At 46.3% G+C, this 25,008-nt stretch overlaps 1 protein-coding gene and 1 non-coding gene across 4 annotated transcripts in view; one reads left to right on the top strand and one right to left on the bottom strand.

The window, feature by feature from the left end:
• ASXL1 (ASXL transcriptional regulator 1) overlaps window positions 1-2,206 on the bottom strand; it is a 79,205-nt gene extending 76,999 nt beyond the window's left edge. For all 3 annotated transcript variants that reach the window (XM_064382313.1, XM_064382315.1, XM_064382316.1), the window contains exon 1: window positions 2,121-2,206. In XM_064382313.1, coding sequence (XP_064238383.1) covers window positions 2,121-2,177 — 57 coding nt within the window. In that variant the 5' untranslated portion in view covers window positions 2,178-2,206. The remainder of the gene's footprint in view (window positions 1-2,120) is intronic.
• A 15,843-nt stretch (window positions 2,207-18,049) lies between these two features.
• On the top strand, window positions 18,050-18,154 carry LOC135277045 (U6 spliceosomal RNA). The gene has a single exon (XR_010344657.1). It is a non-coding gene; the product is annotated as a U6 spliceosomal RNA (small nuclear RNA).
• Window positions 18,155-25,008: the final 6,854 nt, after the last annotated feature.

The following is a 25,008-nucleotide window of genomic DNA, read 5'->3' as shown; positions in this document are numbered from 1 at the left end:
AAGAGGCTTAACGGTGGATCCCAAATTCTTAAAGTCAACTAGTAAGAGCCAACAGAACTTTGAGACAGACTTTATAATTTTGTCAGGGCATAAATAACACAGTATGTAAAAGTACTTTCACCTAACCCTAACAAGTAGAACTCTGGCAAGCAAATTTCCTTGGGTGCCCAGGATCATGAACGCCCACGTAACAGGAACGCCAAGGAGAACGTCAATTAACACACAAAACTCTTCCTCCAGGAAAATGAGAGCTCTCTCTCAATCCCCATCAGGCCTATATTCAAGTAAAGAAACATTAGAGAGTGGCCTGGCACAGTGGCTCACACCTGTAATCCCAGCACTTTGGGAGACCTAGGGGGGTGAATCACGAGGTCAAGAGATGGACACCATCTTGGCCAATATGGTGAAACCCCGTCTCTACTAAAAATACAAAAATTAGCTGTGCGTGGTGGTGTGCACCTGTACTCCCAGATACTCAGGAGGCTAAGGCAGGAGAATCACTTGAACTCAGGAGGCAGAGGTTGCAGTGAACCGAAATCACACCACTGTACTCCATCCTGGGCAACAGAGCGAGACTCTGCCTCCAAAAAAAAGAAAAAAAGAAAAGAAAGAAAGAAACATTAAAGAAATCCTGAAATTTCTACGAGATCCCGAAAACTAGCCCAACCTTCCAATGTTGACTGAATCAGGAAAAAAAAAAAACATTTTGGAACCTCAAAATCTTCAAACTTCACATGCCAGGCCAAAATAAACTGAAGCACAAAACTTCCGCAAACAATTGCTATTTTTCTTCCCTGGGCAACTAGGGGAGAGAACCGCAAACACCAGTCAAAATTGTCCTGTAGCCCAAATACCTTCAGTTTTATAAATCAGTAACTTTTACAGATTTCGAGAAAGAAAAAGGTGTACTTTAGATTTTTATCAATCCCCACAACCTTTTTTTTGGGGGGGGCACATCTTTGAGGCAGAAAACTCACCTCAAAATGAGAGAAAATTAAGTCAGAGCTTCATTCATCATTAGAACTGGATTACAATAATTACATATAAACTACAGGGTGTCAAGAAACACTTATGCTATCGGCACCATAACCTCACTGTGTGACAGATCTGAGGAAGTGACATCTCGGGGAGAAGTAAAACCTGTTACGTTTCAGGAATGCATCTCCAAGTGTCCTAGCTTTGTGGGTGCAATCCAAAAGGAAGTTATTTCACCTGCAAGTCCTCTGACGCTCACAACCCCCACCAGTTGAACCAGGTGGCTTCAAACACTCAAATTACGCTCTCCCTTGCTAAATCCAAATCCTCCGTGAACAGTCTCCCCACAGAGTGTCTTTGTCCAACATACATTCTCGGCAAAGTGATTCAGTTCTCCACAAGGTACCCATTTTCAGTCCAGCTTCTGAAGGCAAGCACCTAGAGTCAGCGTTTCTCAAAGTGGTGTCCGTGGGCCACTGCGTTCCAATCACCTGGGAAGCTAGTGAAAGCGCAGATTCCCAGCCTCCATCCCAGACCCTGAGGCTCAGCAGGTCTTGCCCAAGGCCCTACGAGAAGCGTTCCTAACTGCTTCCCAGGTGTCCCCCACAGGACACTAAAGTTGGAGAACCGCTGCTCAGAGGTCAAGCTGGGAATGAGCACTTGCTTCACTCCACGCACCCGGTTTAGACTGGGAAATCTCAAAATGCCACTGGTGTCCTTCAATGTGGGGTCGCTTTTCCACCCCGAAAAAAACGCACCACCCCATTACCCACCAGGAAGCGAGGGAGGAGCTTCCGACCCTTCCCGGAAACCCAACTCCCCCGGGTGAATGAACGAAGCTGCCCCAGACCCCCAGACGCTGCCAAATAGTGGGGGAGGGGAGGCGGGACCCAGGTGCCAAAAGGGGAAGGAGCTGGCCTGCCAACTCGCCCCTCCGCAGGCGCGAGCGGAAAAAGGCGCCACATCCCATCACGGCGGGGGAGCGCTTCCCACCCCGCGCCTAGCGGGGCTGTCTGGTTCTTAAAGGAAGATGGCCCCGCCCCCTCCCGCGGTGGGCAGGGCCTCGCCCCTCCCCCTCCTATTGGGGGTGCGCGGTGAGCTCCCCCCTTCGGCCCCACGAAGCCCCCCTCAGCTGCCCGCCTCACCAGGCGCGCGGCCTCGGCCCACGTGCGCTCCTTCTTCCTTTTCTGTTTGTCCTTCATCCTCCTCCCCGGCGGCGGCGGCGACAGCTCCACGCGGGATCTCCGGGCTGGGCTGGCTGGGGCGGCGGCGGCAGCGGCAGCGGCGGGGGGGCGCGTGGCGGTGGCGGCGGCAGCGGCAGCGCGCGAGGGCTCGGGTGCGGCCGGGGAGAAGGGGCGGGCACGCGGGGACCGGCTGGCGCGAGAGCGCGGTGGGGGAGGGGTGGCGGCGGCTCCACGCGCCCGCGCTGCGTCAGTCGCCCACGGCGGCAGCGGCGGCCCCGCGATCGCTAAGGAATGCGGCGGCTCCGCATAACCATGGGGTCAGAGGTCACGGCTCCGTCCTCCGCTTTCCCGCTCTGCTGAGGGACGGAGACACGACCGGCGGCGGGGCGGGAGGGCGAGACGCAGCTTTCCCTTCGGCGCCCGGGTGCGTGCGTGTCTGCCGTGGGTGTGTGTGAGTGTGTGTGAAGAGTGAGGAGGGGGAGTGTGGGGTTTTTTTTTTTGAACAAAAACAAACCGAAACGGCGGCTGGGAGTCGTAGTCCCCGCGGCCTCTCTGGCCTTCCCCGCTCCGGAAGAATATGTCCGCGTGCCCCGCTTAGACCACACTTCCCGGCTTGCCCCGCGGCCCTTTCCGCTTTTTTTCTCGCGTCCTCCGCCTAGCGCCGACCTCAGCTAAGAACGGGGATGGGTCGCTGTTCGGGGAAGGCGGGGCGGGGCGGGGAAGCGGGGGAGGTGTTGGGTGGAGTCTCGCGAGGTGCGGGAACTGGCTGGGGGCCTCGGGCATTCTGGGAGGCGATGCTGGGAAGGGGCGGTGGCTGGGCTCCCCCGCCCGGTTCAGTCTTAACCCCTTCGCTGCTTTTTGCCTGCGGACCTCCGGGCAGGTGCGGGTGGGGAGCCAGGATGGGGAGCTCGACTCGCAGCTCCCACTTCGTGCTTCTCTCCTAAACGGTTCTCAACCCTACACTTCTCGTAGGTAACGAGAGGCAGGACTTTCCCTTTTGGTCCTCCGTAAATGACTCACTGACGCATAATAATGAGACAAAAAGACCCTCATACCAGTAAAACGGGTATTCCACGGCTGATGGACTTAGACGGTTCCTCATTTCCTCCTGTGCTTTCAGGCCGCTGTGTATTTGCAGAGTCTGCACCCGCAGCCTAGAGCGTTCTTACCACTTGAGAAACTTGATGATATGTTGACGGCTCGTGTAAAGAATTTGGACTCTGGGGCCATACTGACCAGAATGCACCTGAGTGCGTTTTTAGAAGCAGTACCCTGGAGAGAACTCAGGCCCTGGAATCCAGCGGACCTAGACTGGAATCTTGGCTGAGTCACTCCCTTGCTGTCAGTTCAACCTCTCTGAGCCTCAGTTTTCTGATCTGCATTTGTCTAGCATTTCACGGCATTATTGGAATTAAAATTAACGTAAAATATTTGACAAATTGGAAGAGGATGTGAAGGGAGATCTTGACAGTATTAGGTCCATATGATTTGGCACCTGGCATAGAGCTTTTTTTATTTTTTTAGGCGAAGTCTCGCTCTGTGGCCAGGCTGGAGTGCAGTGGCACGATCTAGGCTCACTGCAACCTCCGCCTCCTGGGTTCAAGTGATTCCCCCTGCCTCAGCCTCCCGAGTAGCTGGGACTAGAGGCGCGCGCCACCACGCCCCGGATAATTTTTTGCATTTTAGTAGAGACGGGGTTTCACCCCGTTGGCCAGGATGATCTCAATCTCCTGATCTCGTGATCCACACGCTTCAGCCTCCCAAAGTGCTGGGATTTACACGCACAGCTAAGCAAATATTTAATAAATGGTAGCTGTTATTACCAGCTGAGAGACAATGGGTAATGTACTTAGCTTCCCTGAGCCTTGAGCTGAAGTTTGGAGCACCCGGCACATAGGTTTTCTGTACCTATATATAGGTTGAGTCATCCAGAAACATTTCTAGAGTCCGTCCTGAATTGGATTGAGGCCAGCTCTTAAAAACTGTGAAGGCACGATCAGTGGCCACATTTAAAAGGCTTCCCTGGGTGAGGAAACACACCCTCCACTCCCTAATGTTAACGCGTAGGACACAGCCAGTATTAATAGGAGACCATTATGTTATAGCCCAAACTCTAACACCAAGGGGTTCAATGTTCTGTGTCTAATACTGGTCACAGAAAACTTATGAGTCTGGTAAGCAAAATCCTGCAAAGGGAAAAGACTGCAAAGAGCACCCAGCTCTCTGGAACAAGACACCTCTTAAAATCTCTCCAGCTTTAACCTGAGAGAAAGGAGGAGCTACCATCCCCCCAAAAATGGTTTGACTTGATTTTATACAAAGGATTATTGACTTTTTTTTTTCAATTTACAGCTGATAACAGTACTCTTTGGCAAGTCATTTGGCATCTTTTAGATGTCTTCTGAAGTAGCTTTACTCCCCTCTGACCTACAGGGGGTAACTAAAATTTGCATGTTTAGTATAGGCACTGTGGTAGACAGAATAATGTCCTCCTCCCTTGCCCAAAATTGTTCAAGCCCTAGTCCCTGAAACCTGTGAATATGTTGCATTCTTTTTTTATTATTATTGTTATTGAGATGGAGTCTTGCTCTGTTGCCCAGGCTGGAGTGCAGTGGCACGATCTTGGCTCACTGCAACCTCCACCTCCCAGGTTCATACCATTCTCCTGCCTCAACCTCCCAAGTAGCTGGAATTACAGGCATTCGTTACCCCCTGCCCAGCCCATTTTTGTATCTTTAGTAGAGACCGGGTTTCACCATGTTGGCCAGGTTGATCTTCAATTCCCGACGTCAGGTGATCCGCCCATCTCGGCCTCCCAATGTGCTGGGATTACAGGTGTGAGCCATTGCACCTAGCCAGCATTATTTGGCAAAAGCAATTTTGCAAATGCTTGAATGCTTAAAGGCCTTAAAATAAGATTATTCTGCATTGTCTGGGTGGGCCCAATGTAATCACATGAACCCTTAGGAGCAGAAGAGGGAGGCAAAAGAGATGTTTTGGAGAGAGAGAGACAGAAGAATTAAATTCAAAGTATGGGAGGAACTCAACCCACTGTTGCTGGTTTTGAAAGTGGCCACAAGCCAGGGAATGCAGGCAGCCTCTAAAAGCTGAGAGGAAGTCTTGCCAACAGCCAGCAAGGAAATGGGGACTTCAGTCCTACAACCTCAGGGAGCTGAATTCTGACAACCTGAATGAACTTGGGAACAGATATACCCCCACCCCAAGTCTCCAGAAAGAAATATAGACACCTTGATTTCAGCCTTGTCACACTGGAAGCAGAGAACCAGCTGAGCCATGGAATCCAGACATCTGGCTCACAAGAAGTGAGAGACAGAAATGAATATTGTTTTATGACACTACATCTGTGTTAACTTCTTACAACAGCAAAAGAAAGCTAATATAGGCATTATGGAAACACCTTTATTTCTCTAAGCAAACACTGCCTGACTTCAGTTGGGTCAAACCATGGGGGAATCCAGATGTGAATATTTCAAGGTCTCTGCCCTTGCAGAATCAAACAGAAACAAATGACAACATCATAGTTAAGTGTGAAAAGAGGGTATGTTCAGAGAACTGTACAGATAGAAAGCTGGCTTTAGTTATGAAACTTTAATTAGATGTGATTTTTTTAAGTGAATGGGATACATGAGTTTATTTTCTTGTCAGAAGCACCAACAGACAAACCTATACATTTTTGGTGTGTTTTTCTGTTTTTTAACCACAGTGCTTTTATTACAGATTATCTTCAGAAGTTGGTGCAGGTGGCATGTGGAAGATAAACAGGACAGATACTCAACCCTGCCTAGTTTGGGGATGAGTCACTGTTTTCAAACTGCACAGTTACGTGCAAAGTGCATATTCAAGAACTAAGTTAACAGGCCACCAGCAGAGACCCAGGAATTCCCAAAGGGACACATCTATCCCATGAACTGCACTGCGAGATAATATATTATCACTGGCTCTGCACATCAGCAGGCCTGGGTTTGAATTTCTGCAGTCTCTCCAGCTCTGTGGCCTTGGGCAAGTTACCAAACCTCTCACTGACACAATGCCGTCATTTGGACAGCAGGGTATATAGCAAATTCAAAGAATGGGGCTGGGATTAAATTAGATCTTCGTAAAGTGCCTATCACATAGTAGATACTCACTAAATACCAGCCCTCTTTGCCTCTCAGAGGTTTTAGTGTCTAAAGTGTAAAAAGTACAGGTGCTGCGGTGGCTCAGGCCTGTTGTCCTGGCACTTAAGGAGGTGAGACTACGCGTTCAAGGCCAGCCTGGGCAACATAAAAACCTCTCTCAAGAGATCGAGACCATCCTGGTCAACAAGGTGAAACCCCGTCTCTACTAAAAATACAAAAAATTAGCTGGGCATGGTGGCGCATGCCTGTAATCCCAGCTACTCAGGAGGCTGAGGCAGGAGAATTGCCTGAACCCAGGAGGCGGAGGTTGCGGTGAGCCGAGATCGCGCCATTGCACTCCAGCCTGGGTAACAAGAGCGAAACTCCGTCTCAAAAAAAAAAAAAAAAAAAAAAAAAAAACCTCTCAATCATTAAGAAACAAAACAAAAAAAAAAAAACACTAAAGTGTAAAAAGTTCCTCATTGTTTATATTTTGAGTGAACCAAGCTTTGGAACAGGGTTTGCCCCTGTAACAAATCTTCTCTCTCAATAGTACTATCCCCGTTTTCTACTGAAGCTGAGGTGCAGAGAGGTCAGATTACCTCCCCCAGGTCCAGATGATTAAATGAGATTACATTTGCTAAACAGAACTTCCAGCATAGCAGATGATCAGTACATGTGTAGCTCTCCTTGTCCCTCCCACATTTTTGTGTGACTTTGGTTTAGTGATTATGTTCATGCTAGCATCTTTGTGTTCATCATCATATCCCCAATGCCTGGCACATGGTAGGCACCCAATCTGTTGAATAAATGACCCAATCTCAATAATTACTGGAGAAACCCTCTGAACACTGACTTCCCATTGAATGAGCCCTAAACAATATTTGGAGCCTGCTCAGGCAGAATCGGGAAAGACTAAGACAGGATTTCACCCAAATATATCTATGCAACTTATAAAAGATATTCATGGATAGAGACTTCATGACCTCAGCTGGGTGTGGTAGCGTGTGCCTACAGTCCCAGCTACTCAGGAGGCTAAGGCAGGAGGATCATTTGAGCCCAAGAGTTTGAGGCTGCAGTGAGCCATGGTTGCACCACTGCACTCCAGCCTGCGTAACAGAGCAAGACCCTGTAGAGAAGACTTCATGACCTCACTATTTTCATTAAGTCACAGAATCTGCCCACATGATGGGCAGCCCTAACTCATTGCTCACCTTCCATTCACCATCATTTAAATCCTGCTGTTCACTCTCCCAGTAGGTAGGAAAACGTGTTTAAATTACCAAAAATGTCTTCTTCATTTGAGACAGGGTTTCTCTCTGTTGCTTAGACTGGAGTGCAATGGTGCAGTCTTAGCTCACTGTGACCTTGACTTCCTGAGCTCAAGTACTCCTCCCATCTCAGCCTCCAAAGTAACTGGGACTATAGGTGCATACCACCATGCTCAGATAATTTTGTTTATTGATTGTAGAGATGAGGTCTCACTGTGTTGCCCAGGCTGTTTTTGAACTCCTGGGCTCAAGTAATCCTCCCACCTCAGCCTCCCAAAGTGCTGGGATTACAGGCATGAACCACTGTGCCTGGCACAAAATGTCAATAATGGTTACCTCTGGATTGTAAGATTATGGGCAACTTTTGATTGTCTTTGTTTTTTCTTTCTTCTTTTTTGAGACAAGGTCTCACTCTGTCACCCAGGCTGGAGTGTAGTGGCATGATCATGGCTCACTGCAGTCTTGACCTCCTGGGCTCAAGCCATCCTCCCACCTCAGCCTCCCGAGTAGCTAGGAGCAGGTAGGGCCACAGACACATGCCACCACCCCCAGCTAATTTTTTTTAATTTTTCCTAGAGATGGTGTCTCGCTATGTTGCCCAGGAGGGTCTCGAACTCCTAACCTCAAGTGATCCTCCCGCCTTGGCCTCCCAAAGTGCTGGCATTACAGTTGTGAGCCACAGCCATATTACTTTTTATGTATTTATTTTGAGACAAAGTCTTCCTCTGTCACCCAGGCTGGAGTGCAGTGGCTCAATCTTGACTCACTGCAACCTCCACCTCCCCATTCAAGCGAAAAAGTCTTGACCACCTCCTGTAACAACCAGCTCAACAGAGCTATGATCTGACATCATGGCTCTTACCCAACCCTGTGGCCCCAGACCCAACAGCAGAGGCCCTGACACAGGTGTTCGTCAAAGTTTGCTGAATGAATTCATTCAAGCAGGACTGGGTGCTAAGACTGGTCTGCGGTTGGGGCAGCAAAAGCAAGATAGGGTTGCAGAGTCACCCCTGATGCCTCTTTGAATGTCATTTCTTTGGCAAAGTTTTCCCTGATTTCCTACATTAATTAAGCCCTCGATCCTCCCATACCACCCAATGTATTCTTCAACATATAATGAGGGAAAATATAATTCACTCTTGACATTAATGATGACTTCAGTGTCTGCTCCACATTAGACAGTCAGCCAGATGACATCAGGGACTACTTGCTTCTTCACTGCTCTGCTCTCCATCCTAGAGGAAAGATTCCTCTATCCCAGAAAACACCAGTAATACAATATGGGACACCTTCTTCATTTGGCACTGGTAGCCTCTTGCTGGGATGCCAGCCCTGTGCTGACCCCTGGGGACTTACAGCCTAAATAGACACAGTTCCTGTGTTTACACAGATGGATTACAAATTATGGCAAGCCCACATACTAGGTGCCCTAGCAGATAGAAGCCTGGGATGTCTCAAAGCTGACACCAGGTAAGGGAGACATGATTTCTAAACTCAACTATTATGGCCACTTTGGGTGCAAAATAAACATTCAAAAATGAATAACTTTTAATGTACTACTAATAATCCCATTAGAAAACGGTGGGATGAGGGCTGGGCACAGTGGCTGACACCTGTAATCCTAGCACTTTGGGAGGCTGAGGTGAGCGGGTTGCTTGAGACCTCTCAAGACCAGTGTGGGCAACGTAGTGAGACCATGTCTCTCAAGAAAAAAAAAAAAAAGAAAGAAAGAAAAAGAAGGCCGGCACAGTGGCTCACACCTGTAATCCCAGCACTTTAGGATGCCAAGGTGGGCAGATCACCTGGGGTTGGGAGTTCAAGACCAGCCTGACCAACATGGAGAAACCCTGTCTCTACTAAAAATACACAATTAGCCAGGTGTGATGGCTCATGCCTGTAATCTCAGCTACTCGGGAGGCTGAGGCAGGAGAATCACATGAAGCTGGGGGGTGGAGGTTGCGGTGAGCCGAGATGGTACTACTGCACTCCAGCCTGGGCAACAAGAGTGAAACTCTGTCTCAAAAAAAAAAAAGAAGAAGAAAAGAAAATGGTGGGATGGCTGGGCACAGTGGCTGACACCTGCAATCTCAGTATTTTGGGAGGCAGAGGTAGGGGAATCACTTGCCCAGGAGTTCACGACCAGCCTGTGCAACATAACAAGACCTCGTCTAATAAATTAGCTGGGCATGGTGGTACACACCTGTAGTCGCAGCTACTTGGGAGTCTGGGGCAGGAGGACCGCTTGAGCCTAGGATTTCAACGTTGCATTTAGCTCTGATCATGCCATTGCACTCCAATCTGGGCAATGGAACAAGACATGTCTCAAAAACAGAAAATGGGTTGGGAGAAAAAAACAGGAAGTGGGTTAGGAGAAAAAAAATGGTGAAAGAAAAAGGATTCCATTCACAAGAGCAATAAAAATATTACACCATCTGGGCTGGGCACGGTGGCTCATGCCTGTAATCCCAGCACTTTGGGAGGCCGAGGCAGGAGGATCAGTTAAGGTCAGGAGTTCAAGACCAGCCTGACCAACATAGAGAAACCCCTGTCTCTACTAAAAATACAAAAATTAGTAGCTGGGTGTGGTGGCTCACACCTCTAATTCCAGCTACTCAGGAGGCCAAGGCAGGAGAATCGCTTGAACCCTGGAGGTAGCAGTTGCAGTGAGACGAGATCGCACCACTGCACTCCTGCTTGGGTAATGGAGTGAGACCCCATAAAAAGTTACACCATCTGGAAATAAACTAACAAAATGTACAGATCTTCTATAAGGAAAACTATAGGGGGAGGGGAGAGGAGAAAAAAAAAGAAAGCAAACTATAAAACTCTACTGAAGAGCATAACATCTTGGACCAATGGAGATCAGAGCTTTCTCTAGACTAGAAGGTCCTGTAATGTGGATATTAACTATCCCAATATTATCCCACCACGTCAGTGTCATCCCAGTGAAGATCCCAGTGGGATTTTATTGTCAAAATGAGCCTAAAATTCAACTGGAAAAACAGGTGCATCATTTTCATAACAAAAACTCCTAACATTTCCTGACCACTCAGTGTGTGCCAGGCACCATCCTTAGGACTTGCTATGCATCATCTCATCATATCTTCACAAACACACTGTGAGGTAGATACCATTATCATTAACATTACACAGATGAGGAAGCAGAAGTCCAAAGAGAAAAACAATAACTTGTTCAAGGTAACACAGCTAGTTAGTGGCTAACCTAAGATTAAAGCTCAGGCTGGCTAACCACAAGCTCCATGAATTTAATCACTTTGCTCTACTGCCAGGAAAACTTTAAAGAAGATTAATGAGCTGGGACTTGTTCTACCAGTTATTAAAATGCATTAGATAGCTACAGCAATGAACACAACAATTTTGACAAAGGAACATACGGACCTATTAAACCAAACAGAGTATAGAAACAGAGCCAGGTATATAAAGAATTGCAGTATATGATAAAAGTGACAATTTTTTCCAACTGGTGGAGAAAAAGTGGAAGTCAATAAACAGGATGGGACTAGCCATAGACTAGCCATTTAGAGAAAAACTAAGTTAGAGCTCCACCTTCCTCATTAAACCTAAATAAATTCCACCTAGATCAAAGGTTTACATGTTATAAAAGAAACAACAAAAGTATTGAAAAATACAAATGGATATTTTTATAATCCTAGAACTATTAATACTTTTAACTATTAATAATTAGGAAATTGCCAGGCACAGTGGCTCATGCCTGTAATCCCAGCACTTTGGGAGGCCGAGATGGGCAGATCACAAGGTCAGGAGTTTGAGACCAGCCTGGCCAATATGGTGAAACCCCGTCTCTTTAAAAAAATCTTTAATTTATATATAAAAATAATAATAAGGAAATTTTCCTGAGCACAGTATGGAAGTTAAAAATTCCTTGGGGGCTGGGCACAGTGGCTAATGCCTGTAATCCCAGCACTGTAGGACGCCGAGGAAGGTGGATCAACTTAGGTCAGGGGCTGGAGACCAGCCTGGCCAACACTGTAAAACCCCGTCTCTATTAAAAATACAAAAATTAGCCCAGCATGGTGGCACGTGCCTGTAGTCCCAACTACTTGGGAGGCTGAGGCAGAAGAATTACTTAACCCAGGAGGCAGAGGTTGCAGTGAGATGAGATCGTCACTGCACTCCAGCCTGGGCGACAGAGTGAGAGTCTGTTTTTTTTAAAAAAGGCCTCAACATGCTATTAACAAAAGAAGAAATACAAATGGAACTAAATACTTGAAAAGATTTTCAGCCTCGTTAGGAATGAAACTGCAGATTAAAACGATTTTTTTTTTTTTTTGAGACGGAGTCCCGCTCTATCGCCAGGCTGGAGTGCAGTGGCCGATCTCGGCTCACTGCAACTTCCGCCTCCCAGGTTCAAGCAATTCTCCTGCCTCAGCCTCCCAAGTAGCTGGAACTACAGGCGCGTACCACCACACCTGGCTAATTTTTTGTATTTTTAGTAGAGACGGGGTTTCACTGTGTTAGCCAGGATGGTCTGGATCTCCTGAACCCGTGATCTACCTGCCTTGGCCTCCCAAAGTGCTGGGATTACAGGCATGAGCCACTGCGCCCAGCCCAGATATTTTTAATAAATCAGACTGGCAAAGGTTAAAAAGATTGGCAGAATTCAGTTTCAGCAGCCCGGTATGGTGGCTCATGCCTATAATCCCAGCACTTTGGGAGGCGGAGGCAGGCGGATCGTGAGGTCATAAGTCAGAGACCAGCCTGGCCAACATGGTGAAACCCTGTCTCTACTAAAAATGCAAAAATTAGCCTGGCATGGTGGTGCGTGCCAGTAGTCCCAGCTACTTGGGAGGCTGAGGCAGGAGAATCACTCCAACCCAAGAGGCGGAGGTTGCAGTAAGCCAAGATCACACCACTGCACTCCAGCCTGGGCGACAGAGATTCCATCTCAAAAAAAAAAAAGGCGGGGCAGGCCTCAACATGCTACTAACTAAAGAAGAAATACAAATGGAAATAAATACTTGAAAAGATTTTCAGCCTCATTAGGAATGGAACTGCAGATAAAATCGAGACAGGTATTTTTCAATAGATCAGACTGGCAAAGGTTAAAAAGATTGGCAGAATTCAGTTTCAGCAGCCAGGTGTGGTGGTTCACACCTATAATCTCCGCACTTTGGGAGGCTGAAGTGAGAAGACTGCTTGAGCCCAGGAGTTCAACATCATCCTGGAAAACACAGTGAGACTCTGTCCTTTTATGAAAAATAATAATTTTAAAAATTTTAATAAAATTATAACAGGAAAACCTTTTAATTTCGTAACTTGGGCACAGTGATTTATTCTAGGAAGAAATTAAACAAGTGAACAATGATCTTTGTCCAAGGTTGTTTAATATAGCATTGTATAAAATGGTAAATATCTGAAAATAACCTCAATGACCATCAATAGTGTTAAATAAATCCTGGCACACTATAATATCATATAATGCTAGGTACTGATACAAAACAATAATATAAATTTAAATTTATTAATTAGATATATGTCCACAACATATCATTGAGTGAAAACGGGACAGGTGAGTAGAATAAACTTAGGTATATTACGATGGTCAAACTAAAAGAGTTTGCACAAAGAGGTATCCAAAATATTATCATTGGCTCTGGGTAATGGAATTTCCAGTGAGTTGTAATTACTTTCTTTTTTTTTTTTATTTGTTTCATTATCCTCAATTACTAGCAATGTAATTACTTTCTTAAAATGTTTTTGCATTGTTTGAATTTTTTTACCATTAGAATATACAACTTTTATAATCAAAATATTCAGTACCAGCCTAAGCAACATGACAAAACCATGCTTCTTCCCCTCCCTCGCTCATCCCCGAGACAAAGTCTTGCTTTGTCACCCAGGCTGGAGTGCAGTGGGGTGATCTTGGCTCACTGCGACCTCCACCTGCTGGGTTTAAGCAATTCTCCTGTCTCGGCCTCCCAAATAGCTAGGATTACAGGCGTGTGCCACCATGCCTGGCTAATGTTTGAATTTTTAGTAGAGATGGGTTTTTACCATGTTGGCCAGGCTGGTCTCGAACTGCTGACCTTGTGATCCACCTGTCTTGGCTTCCCAAAGTGCTAGGATTACAGGCGTGAGCCACCCATCTGGCCTGCAGAACCATGTTTCTACACAAAACACAAAAAATTAGCCAGTCATGGTGGTGCACACCTGTACTCCCATCTACTTGGGAGGCTGAGGTGGGAGGATCTCTTGAGCCAGGGAGGTGGACATTGCAATGAGCCATGATGGTGCCACTGCACTTCAGCCTGGGAAACAGGGCAAGACCCTGTCTCAGAAACAAATAAACAAAAAATTTCAATAAAGCTCCATTTTAGTTTTAAAATCGCACTTAACTGAATATCTATTATATAACCTACAAAGCCTATATTCTTATTTATTCCCTACCTCAACCCTACATGGGAGGTCTTATTCATTTATTTTGCAGGTGACGAGACAACTCAAGGCTCAGAAAGGTTAAGCAGCTTGCTCGGGATGTATCAGAATTTGGACACAGAGCTGCCTGACACAAGAACTCTTTCCATGATGCTGTATTACTTATCTTAATATTATTATTAATATCTAATAATATATGCCTCTTATTGTGTGCCTATTAAGTGCCAGATACTTGATGGATATTTCTTTAATCCCTTCAGCAACCCTGCAGGTATTAACCCTCCCGTAGAGGTGAAATAGCTCAAAACGGGTAGTAAGTGCCAACCATGATTTATCTAGCTTCAAAACCTCCCTGCTCCGTTTGACCACATTTCTTGCTGATTTAGTAGTGTACTGTCTTCAGTTGGAGACATTATTTGCCCTGAGGTCTGTGCTCCTCTACATGCCTTTACATCTCTGTCTTGTAGCTTTTTGGTTTGACTGCAGTGCTTAAATATAGATTATGGATTTAACCATAATGCAAAGATTTACTTTTACCATGCATTACTTAAACAAGAATGTTGTGAAGTCTTAGTTTATCCACCAACTTTATCACCCAGCTCAGAAGCCTTCAGAGTCTCCCCTGGCAGAATAAAAGCAAAATTCAGCAAGTAGGTTCCTTCACAGTCTAGCTCTAGTGTGCGTGGCCACGAGGCTCCCAGAATGCCCTGGGCTCCCTCCTGCAGGCTCCTGACCATGCTTCTCCTGGGTTTTGCAGCTCAATAGCCCCAGCGCCCAGCAGGATGCTTGGCCCAAAGTGCCATTCAGTAAATGCTGGATGAAAGGAGGAAAGGAGAAAGCTGTACACAGTGAGACAAAGATTTCATCCAGGATTGGAGGCTGAATGAAATTCAATTGAGCAGAGATGAGGTAAGGCTTCAATGATGGTAACGTGCTTATGGCACAGTCACCTTGAGACCTACCTCTATGCCGAGCTATCCAGCTTTACACAATGCTTTCACATAATAACCCTAACTGCTACTACTTCTGGACAGCTCACTACATGCCAGGCACTAGGTGATTTACAGATATGCTTTCTTATTTATGATTACTATGATTATTATTAATTTCTGTCCCTCTCCACTTGCTCCACACAAGCTTCAGGAGGGCAGGGGCTTTTGTCTGTGGTGTTCAAAACACTGCCTGGCACATAGTAGGTATTAAATAGGTCACTGAATTCTCCACTGAGCTCCATGAAGTAAGGATGATTTTTTTTTTTTTTTTGAAACAGGGTCTCTCCTCTGTCACCCATGCTGGAGTACAGTGGGATGATAACAACTCACTGCAGCCTCCAACTCCTGGGCTCAAGAGATCCTCCTGCCTTAGCCTCCTGAGTACTTGGGACTACAGGGTGCACCATCACACTTGGCTAATTTATTAATGTTTTGTAGAGACAGAGGTCTCGCTATGTTGCCCAGCCTAGTCTTGATCTCAGTGCCTCAAGCAACCCTCCCACCTGGCTATCCAAAGTCCTGAAATTACATGCTTTGAGCCACTGTGCCAGGCCTAAAGTAAGGATGATTTTGTAAATAAAATGTATATACCATCTAGATTTGTGTAAATACACTCTATGATGCTCACACAATGACAAAATTGCCTAAACAATGCATTTATCAGAAACTATCCCATCATTAAGGGATGCATGACTGTACTTGCTATGACTCATTCTTGACAGTTGAGGAATCTGAAGCCCCAGGGAGGTTTAGAAACTGCCAGAATTGCAAAGCTAGTAAATCGTGAGTTCAGAATTCGCAACCTAGCCGTCTGGGTCTGGCACCCACACTCTTCACCACAGCCCACACTGCCTCAGTGACGCATTGTCAGAGCCGTCCTGCTCTAGGACGGCAAACCAGGAGTCAGGGCAGCGGCAAAGGGCACAGCCACTTTGCTTGGCCTGCTAGACAAGCTCTCATGTTTTCACATTGCCTTTTAAAACCACACAGTTACCCTGTGAAGTTACAGATAAGCAAATAGCAAATAGCAATACAGATAAGACCCAAAAAGAGCCAGGAGTAGATAGAAGAGACAGAAAGCAGATTAGAGGTTGCCTAGGGCCACAGAGCTGAAGGAAAGTGGGGAGTGACTGCTAATGCATACTTGAGGCAGTAAAAATGTTGTTTTTTTTTTTGTTTTCTTTTCTTTTGTTTGTTTTGGGGACGGAGTCTCACTCTCACCCATGCTGGAGTGCAGTGGCGTGATCTAGGCTAACTGCAACCCTGACTCAGGGTTTAAGCTATTCTCATGACTCAGCCTCCTGAGTAGCTGAGATTATAGGTGTGTGTCACCATGCCCAACTAATTTTTTGTATGTTTAGTAGAGACAGGGTTTCACCATGTTTCTCAGGCTGGTCTTGAACTCCTAACCTCCAATGATCCGCTGGCCCAGGCCTTCCAAAGTGCTGGTATTACAGGTGTGAGCCACTGGGCCTGGCCTGAAAATGTTTTAAAATTAATTATGGTGGCTGAATGCAGTGGCTCACACGTGTAATCCCAGCACTTTGGGAGGCTGAGTGGGGCAGATCACCTGAGGTCAGGAGTTGGGATACCAGCCTGGTCAACGTGGTGAAACCCCACCTCTACTAAAAATACAAAAATTAGTTGGGCATGGTGGCAGGCGCCTGTAATCCCAGATACTCTGAAGACTGAGGTCAGAGAATTGCTTGAGCCCTGGAGGCGGAGGCTGCAGTGAGCCGAGATTGTGTCACTGCACTCTAGCCTGGGAGACAGAGTGAGACTCTACCTCAAAAAATAAAAAATTAAAATTAAAATTAAAAATTAAATTAAATTGACGGTGATGGTTACACAACTGTGAATATACTAAAAAACTGCTGAATGGTACACTAAATTGGTAAATGGTATGGTAAGTGATTTATAGTCACACACCACAAAAGGACACTTGGTCAATGACAGACTGCATATACCACAGTGGTCCCATAAGATTATCATACCATATTTTGGCCAGGCACGGTGACTCACATCTGTAATCCCAGCCCTTTGGGAGACTGAGGTGGGTGGATCACGAGGTCAGGAGTTCAAGACCAGCCTGGCCAATATAGTGACATCCTGTCTCTACTAAACATACAAAAAATTAGCCAGGCACAGTGATGGGCGCCTGTAGTCCCAGTTACTTGGGAGGTTGGGGCAGAAGAGTCATTTGAACCTGGGAAGCGGAGGTTGCAGTGAGCCGAGATCATATCACTGCACTCCAGCGTGATGACAGAGCTAGATTGCGCCTCAAAAAAAAAATTGTATTTTTACTGTACCTTTTCGGTTTAGAAATGTTTAGACACGCAAATACTTACCACTGTGTTACAGTTGCCTACAGTATTCAGTGCAGTACCATGCTTTACAGGTTTGTAGCCTAGGAGCAACAGGCTAGAGCACACAGCCTGACTGTGCAGTAGGTTATACCAGTAGGCTTGTGCACATACACTCCACAGCGATCACACAATGATGAAATCACCTAACGATGCACTTCTCAGATGGTCCCCCCATTGTTAAGGGATGCATGACTGTAAATTTCAATACATCTGTGTGGGTTTGTTGGTTTTTTGTTTTTGTTTTTCAAAAAGGAATAAGGCCGGGCGCGGTGGCTCAAGCCTATAATCCCAGCACTTTGGGAGGCCAAGGCGGGTGGATCACGAGGTCAAGAGATCAAGACCATCCTGGTCAACAAGGTGACACCCCGTCTCTAGTAAAAATACAAAAATTAGCTGGGCACGGTGGCACGCGCCCGTAGTCCCAGCTACTCGGGAGGCTGAGGCAGGAGAATTGCTTGAACCCAGGAGGCGGAGGTTGCGGTGAGCCAAGATCATGCCATTGCACTCCAGCCTGGGTAACAAGAGAGAGACTCCGTCTCAAAAAAAAAAAAAAAAAGGAATAAAACACATGGAAGCAAGTAGCAGAGGTCGAATTTCAAAGCAGTCTCCTCACTTCCCCTCATGCTCCCTAGGGTTTGTCTCCACCAAGCAGCCAGAGGGATCCTTTCAGAGAATCCCTGTCAGATCCTTTCCCTCTTTTGCTCAGAAGTGTCCAATGGCTCACATGCTCTCTTCGGTAGCCCATATACTAAAATAGGAACAATACAGAGAAGATTAGCATGGCCCCTGCACGAGGATGACATGCAAATTCCTGAAGTGTTCCATTTTTTTTTTCATAAGAAATGTCCAATGGCTCAAAAATAAAATCCACTTACCATTCAGATTTGGCCCCTGCCCACATTCCCAACCTACTGTCCACTAGGTACCCGTAGTCCCCTTGCTGCCCCTAAATGCACTCCCACCTCCTTTGCACTCTTTCACTTTTTTCTTTTTCTTTTTTTTTGAGACAGAGTCTCACCCTGTCACCCAGGCTGAAGTGCAATGGCGCAATCTCAGCTCACTGCAATCTCCGCCTCCTAGGTTCAAAGGATTCTCCTGCCTCAGCCTCCTGAGTAGCTGCAATTACGGCACATGTCACCACACCTGGCTAATTTTTATATTTTAGTAGAGACGGGGTTTCACCATGTTGGCCAGGCTGATCTCAAACTCTTGACCTCAGGTGATCCACCAGCCTTAGCCTCTCAAAGTGCGGGGATTACAGGTGTGAGCCACCATGCCCAGCCGTACTCTGACTCTTACTTTTTAGAATATTCTGCCTCCAGGTACCAGATGCTCACACAGCATGCTCCCTAATTTCACTCAGGGCTCTGCTCAAACATACATCTCATCACTCCAGAGATGCCTTCCCTGCCCTCCCAATCCAGCTCAGCCATACCCCCAGCTCTTTACTCTCTGACCTGCCTGGTTTTACTTCAGAGCACTTCTGACCACCATTAGACACAGCATGTGTGTCCTTTGACAACCATCTGCTTCCCCTATTAGGATGCGACTGACATCCCTTAGGGCAGGGCCTTCCTTCTGTATCCCCAGGATCTAGAGGAATGCCCAGTACTTAGTAGATGCTCAAAGAATGAATAAATGAATCTGACATCAATGCCCTGGCTCCTCACTGTCCCTGGAATAATCCAGCACAGGGTGATCACTGCATTAACAAAGCCCCTTATGGAAATCTGTGACCCCTCCTTTGTGCTGTATCTGTGCCACTGCTCACCTTAAATTTACTTATTTGTGAATGGCCAGAATTTCCTCCAGACTGAGAGTTCTGCAAGGGCAGGGTTCACGGCTGTAGCCCATGACATAGAGTCTTGAACAGCACAAGTTAATCTTTTGTTGACTGAACAGAAAAACAAATCCCTGAACCAATGGCAGAAGTTTAATTTCTCTGCTGCCAAATGCAGAAAAGGGGCCACCTTCCAGCCCACTGCCCTGAAAAAAGACTGGGCCTCATTCCTAGGGAACTAAGACCCTGGAGTCAAGCTCAAGTGCTCCTTAGAATTCCTTGGGTAGTGAGCTGTGCCAGAGAAAGCTCCTGGCAGAATGCAATTTGCCAACTAAGCCCAGAAAGCTGTATGAACAGCAGGCAAACTTAAAGCAGGCACTTCGTGAAAATGTTTTCTGTTATCTCAAAAAGAAATAATAGCATGCCAGGCTGGCTTAAGGAGAAAATACTTGAGTGTAAATAGGGCTGCGCTTTACTTCCCTGGTCTCCAAAACACACAAAAGCCTCCAAGGGCTCTCCCTCCAACTTGAGCCATGGAGTTGAGACCCTCCCAGCCCCATTCTCCATGTCCATTCCATCACTCCAGGCCCATCAGATTCCCCAGTCACCAGGAACTCTCCTTGCATTTATCCATGTTGTCTTCTTTGTCTGGCGTGCTCGCCCTTCCTTCCTCTGTCACGCGGGCTAGAGTGCAGTGGCGCAATCATAACTCACTGCAGCCTTGACCTCCCAGGCTCAAGTGAGCCTCCAACCTCAACCTCCTGAGTAGCTGGGACTACAGGTTCATGCCACTATGCCTGATGAATTAAAAAAAAATTTTGTGTGTGGAAATGAGGTCTTACTATGTTGCCCAGGCTGGTCTTGAATTCCTGGCCTCAAGTGATCCTCCTGCCTCAGCCTCCCAAAGTGCTGAGATCATAGGTGTGACTCAGAACACCTGGTTCCTACTCATTCTTTGTTGCCTCCTTTGCAAAACTTTCCTCTTCCTCTCCTTCCTCTGACAGATAACACTGTGTTGTGAGCTGTAGGTGTCAGTACCGATCCAGCCATCTGACTCAGCTCAGTGTCAAGATTAGAAAAGACAACAGAACATCCTCGCAGGGAACACTGTCTAGTTGGAGAGACCAATGCAAAGAAATACATAATTACAAATTGGGAAAAGGGCTAAGAAGGAAACAAGACATGGTGAGAGACACCACACAGCCAGGTGGAGATGGGGAAAACCACAACGAATGGCTGGGGAAGGCTTCTCTGAGGAGGTGATATTCAGCTGCTTCCTGATGGATGAGTAGGAGTTAGCCAAGCAAAGAATGTGGAGAAAATGTTTCAGGCAGAGGACATGGCATGTGTGAAGGTGTGAAGGTGCTGGGCAGGAAAGCACATGGCATAACCCAGGAACCAATGGAGGCCTGTGTGGCTCTGGCCTCAGAGGACTGGGAGGGCTGTGTGGGGAGAGGAGGCAAGCTTCCTGGGCAGCAAGTGCTCTGAATTGCCATCCTTGCATTTCTGTCTCCCCTCTCCTCAGAAGAGCCATGATGCATCTACTCACCTCCCGCTCTCCAGTGCAGGGCAAGACACGTGGTACAGAGAGGGCATTCAACAAGTGGCTGTGAGCTGCACTATCCCCTTGAGATGCGGTGAGCCATCACTCTGTCTGCCCATTTCTCCACCTCAACAGCAAGTCCCCCGTTGGCACGCCTCACTGAAGCATCCAGGGACCAGTTAACCACAAGATGAGTGAGAGAAACTGAGGATAAAACAGCAGCTGCAAGAGTTAGTTACGTCCTTAACAAATGCCACTGACAATCCAGTTGGCAGATGTGGCCACCACATGGTCCTTGGAGACCAGATTCTTAGGGTAAGCTTCAATCAGATGGTGACTCTAGTAAGAGGGCCTGCCAAAATCACAAGCCCCAAGACTTAAATTATCAGTTTGAAGTTCAAAATACAGTTTCCAAAATTCAGTAGTTTCTTGATTAAAATTTTAAAAATTCAAAAGACAAAAATAAAGCTGAGTTGGTAGGAATTTCCAAGTTGCCCAGGTGCCCTGTCTGTCCTATATCTCCCCTCGTGAATTAGACTCTGGCCCAACAAAGAATTCTGTCATTTCCTATTTTCTTTTTTTTTCAGACGGATAGATGGAGTTTCACTCCTTGCCCATGCTTGAGTGTAATGGTGCGGTCTTGGTTGACCACAACCTCCACCTCCTGGGTTCAAGCAATTCTCCTGCCTCAGCCTTCCGAGTAACTGTGATTACAGGCATGCACCGGCTAATTCTGTATTTTTAGCAGAGACAGAGTTTCTCCATGTTGGTCAGGCTGGTCTCAAACTCCCAACCTCAGGTGATCTGCCCCCTTGGCCTCCCAAAGTGCTGGGATTACAGGTGTGAGCTATCACACCCGGCAAATTCTGTCATTTTCAAGAACACGCAGTTCTTCAAACCACACTTTGAACTCTTGTTTTCTGAGTAATGGATTCTGAACTATTCTAAACTAGTCATTCTTTATGCTAAGCCAAGTTGTTTCTTAACTCTTTTTGGAAGGGTGGGGAGTAAACAGACATTACACATAGTTTGAAAGCATCTTAGGAAGAAACATAAATTATGAAACCTTTGCCTGAGTCACACAGGCCACTGTCCCCTTTGTGCTCTTTACATTTTTTGTTGGTATCTTTCCAGTCCTAGACTGAAATCTTTTCTGCAGTAGTTCTCCATGCTTCCCTCTAGTGAGGGTAAAAAGGGACTGCAGACACCTTCTTGTGAAATTCGAGTCTGTTCTGCAAAACCCTTGCAAATACTGTTCCCCCATCCCTTCACAAATGCCCTTCCCTCCTCCTTGCCCAGCTAACTCTTGTCCTCTAGATCTCACTGTAACTGCCATTACTGCCATTTCTTCAAAAAGCCCTTCCCTACTTTACCCACCCCATCTAAATTACGCCTCCACTATTCTCTTCTAATATTCTATTATATTGGCCACTCAGGGTGGCTCACGATTATAATCCCAGCACTTTGGGAAGCTGAGGCAGGAGGATCACTTAAGCCCATGAGTTCAAGACCATCCTATGCAAAATGACAAAATCCCATCTCTTAAAAAAAAAAAAAATCAGTCGGGTGTGGTGGTTTGTACCTTGGTTCCAGTTACTTGGAGGACTGGGGCAGGAGGATTGTTTGAGCCCAGGAGGTCGAGGATACAGTGAGCCATGATCACATCACTGTACTTCAGCCTGGGTGACAGAGCGAGACCTCACCTCAAAAACAAAAAACAAAACCTATTCTATAACTTCATGGCACTGTCACAATTCGTAATCATATCTTTATGTGCATTTGGTTAATTTAACATTTACCCATCCTCCATCCCCATTAAAGTGCAAGTTCCATGCAGGCAGGTTTCTGGTGTTACATCTATGTATCTAGTGCCTAGAATAGCTTGACACATACTAGGTACTCCATATACATTGCTAAATGGTTAACAGCTTTTCCTTAGGATTTTCTAAAGATGGTTTGTCCAATATTGAATTCTAGTTTCTCAGGACCCAAGGTGTTCATGGTGTCTTCTAAACACAGTGCCTTATCACAGCAGTAACCACATTTTTAAATATCTGCTCTATCTACATCCTGTACTCATTGTTTTAAATGTGTCCCTGATCCTCACAATGGCCCTTCAAAGTGGAAATAATCACACCACTTTATAGACAAAAGACCTGACAGTTCAGAGAGGGAAATTAAATTCGTCCTAGTTACATGGCTAGTAAGCGGTGGCAATACCAGAATCCAAACCCAGCTTGGAGTTCAAGGTCCGTGCTCCTTCCACCCAGTCCCACTTCTCAGCACGGTGCACAACCCCCCAGGGTCACTCCAGCAGGCCTAGGAGCATGGGATTCCACAAGACAATGTGTGGCCCATTTTTTGTATCTTTTTTTCTTGATGGTAAACAACATAAAATATTTTTGTGTTAAAAAAGGCACAGAGCAGCCTGCGCAAAATAGTGAGATCACATTTCTATAAAAAATAAAAAACTAGCCAGGCATAGTGGTGCACACCTATAGTCCCGGCTGAGGTGGAAGATCACTTGAGCCTGAGAGGTTGAGGCTGCAGAGAGCCATGACCACGCCACTGCACTCGAGCCTGGGCAACAGAGTGACACCCTGTCTCAAAAAAAAAAAAAAAAGCACAGACGTATGTTACAGTATGACATGTAATAGTACATTTGAAGGAATTTTTAAAACAAAACACAAAAGTTAAAAGAAATTTCATGCCTATTGGCCAGGCCTGTCTCAGGAACCTCTATGGAAAAACATGAAAAGCACTTACTTGTCACTCTGCCCTTCTTCATTTTATGTCTATTTTCTTTGTTGCTATATTATTTATTTATTTATTTTTATTATTTTTTTGAGATTGAGCGTCGCTCTGTGGCCCAGGCTGGAGTGCACTGGTGCAATCTCGGCTCACTGCAATCTTCTCCTCCTGGGTTCAAGTGATTCTCCTGCCTCAGCCTCCCAAGTAGCTGGGATGACAGGTGCATACTATCAGGCTCAATTAATTTTTTGTATTATTAGTACAGATGGGGTTTCACCATGTTGGCCAGGCTGCATGTTGCTTGAATTGCTCCAACTCCTGACCTCAAGTGATCCACCCACCTCAGCCTCCCGAAGTGCTGTGGTTACAGGCATGAGCCACTGCACCCTGCCCCGTGTTGCCATATTAAATAACATCAGCATCACAACTAAATCTTCATTTTCCTACTCCCACCCAATTAAAATGTTTATTGAAAATGTCAGGTGTCAGTCATAGGCACGTCATTTTCAAACCCCTTAGTCATTTATGAGGACACTTTTTTGTAGGTACAATAAATCTGATTGATTTTTATTACACATCTTAGTTTAGAATCACTTTTACATTCCTAGACAAAGAGATGATACAAATAAATATCAATTGTAAAACTTAGAGCCCCAAGTATTGATTGGCATATTGTCTAAAGGTAGCCAAAGAGAAGGTCAAGATCAATAACAACTTCAAGGAGCCATAAAGCTCACTGTCTCCTGCCTGCCCCAGGATCACTCCTTTCATAAATAACCCAGAAGCATTTCATTCAGGCAACAAGGGCAGGCAGAAAGGTGACAGATTTCTCAATAGTACAAAACAAAGCCTTGTGTGATAGACAATCGCCAGGCCCACTATTCTTAGCCAGTTCCCTCAGAGCATTGTTACTATGGCTTTTAGTATATTAACAGCCCCATTTTCGTCCACTGATGGGGTTCAGATGGTCCGACACGCCTCAACCCCAAGTGGGAAATGTGAGGCAGAACCGACATCCACGTTAACAGGGAATCGACACTTCTCAGAAACTTGGCAACGATTCTACATTCAGTGAGGGAGGACTTGTCAGAGTCAGACAGGAAAAGCAGAGCACGGCCCCTGCCCAAGCTGCAGCACTCTGGCGCCCTTGGTCATGGAGGTGTGGGTGAGCAATTCAAGCAGCATGCAGGCATTAGACAGGAAACAATCCAGCGGTAGGTCAGTCTTAAGAAAGTGCTTCATGCCTACGATTTGGGGCCTTGGGTTCTGAATCCAGGGGTCTGAGAGACATGGACTTGAAAATATGAAGCCAGATACATTCTCCAGATCACAGCAAAAGGGGGTCTTCTGGGGGTTGCATACAGTCTCAAACTCCTTCTCCTGATGGTCCTCTTAGATCCTGTTAGACTTGCTTTCAGACTTCGCTAGCTGCTGCTGGCATGAAGGCCCTCAGACGGCTCAGAACATTCTAGGTATGACTAGAGACATGAATACCTGGTCCCTCAGCGGGCTTGGTAGGTCCTCTACCTATCTGGCTCAATGCAGAGCCCAAAGCAGCAACTTTCTGGTGGCAGCAAGACATTCTACAATCTGCTCTATTCAAATATTTAT

The sequence above is a fragment of the Aotus nancymaae genome, unplaced genomic scaffold, assembly GCF_030222135.1.
Source record: "Aotus nancymaae isolate 86718 unplaced genomic scaffold, 86718_ANA_hifiasm-v0.15.2.pri h1tg000029l, whole genome shotgun sequence".
Taxonomy (NCBI): domain Eukaryota; kingdom Metazoa; phylum Chordata; class Mammalia; order Primates; family Aotidae; genus Aotus; species Aotus nancymaae.
This window is presented reverse-complemented; position numbering and strand designations above follow the sequence as displayed.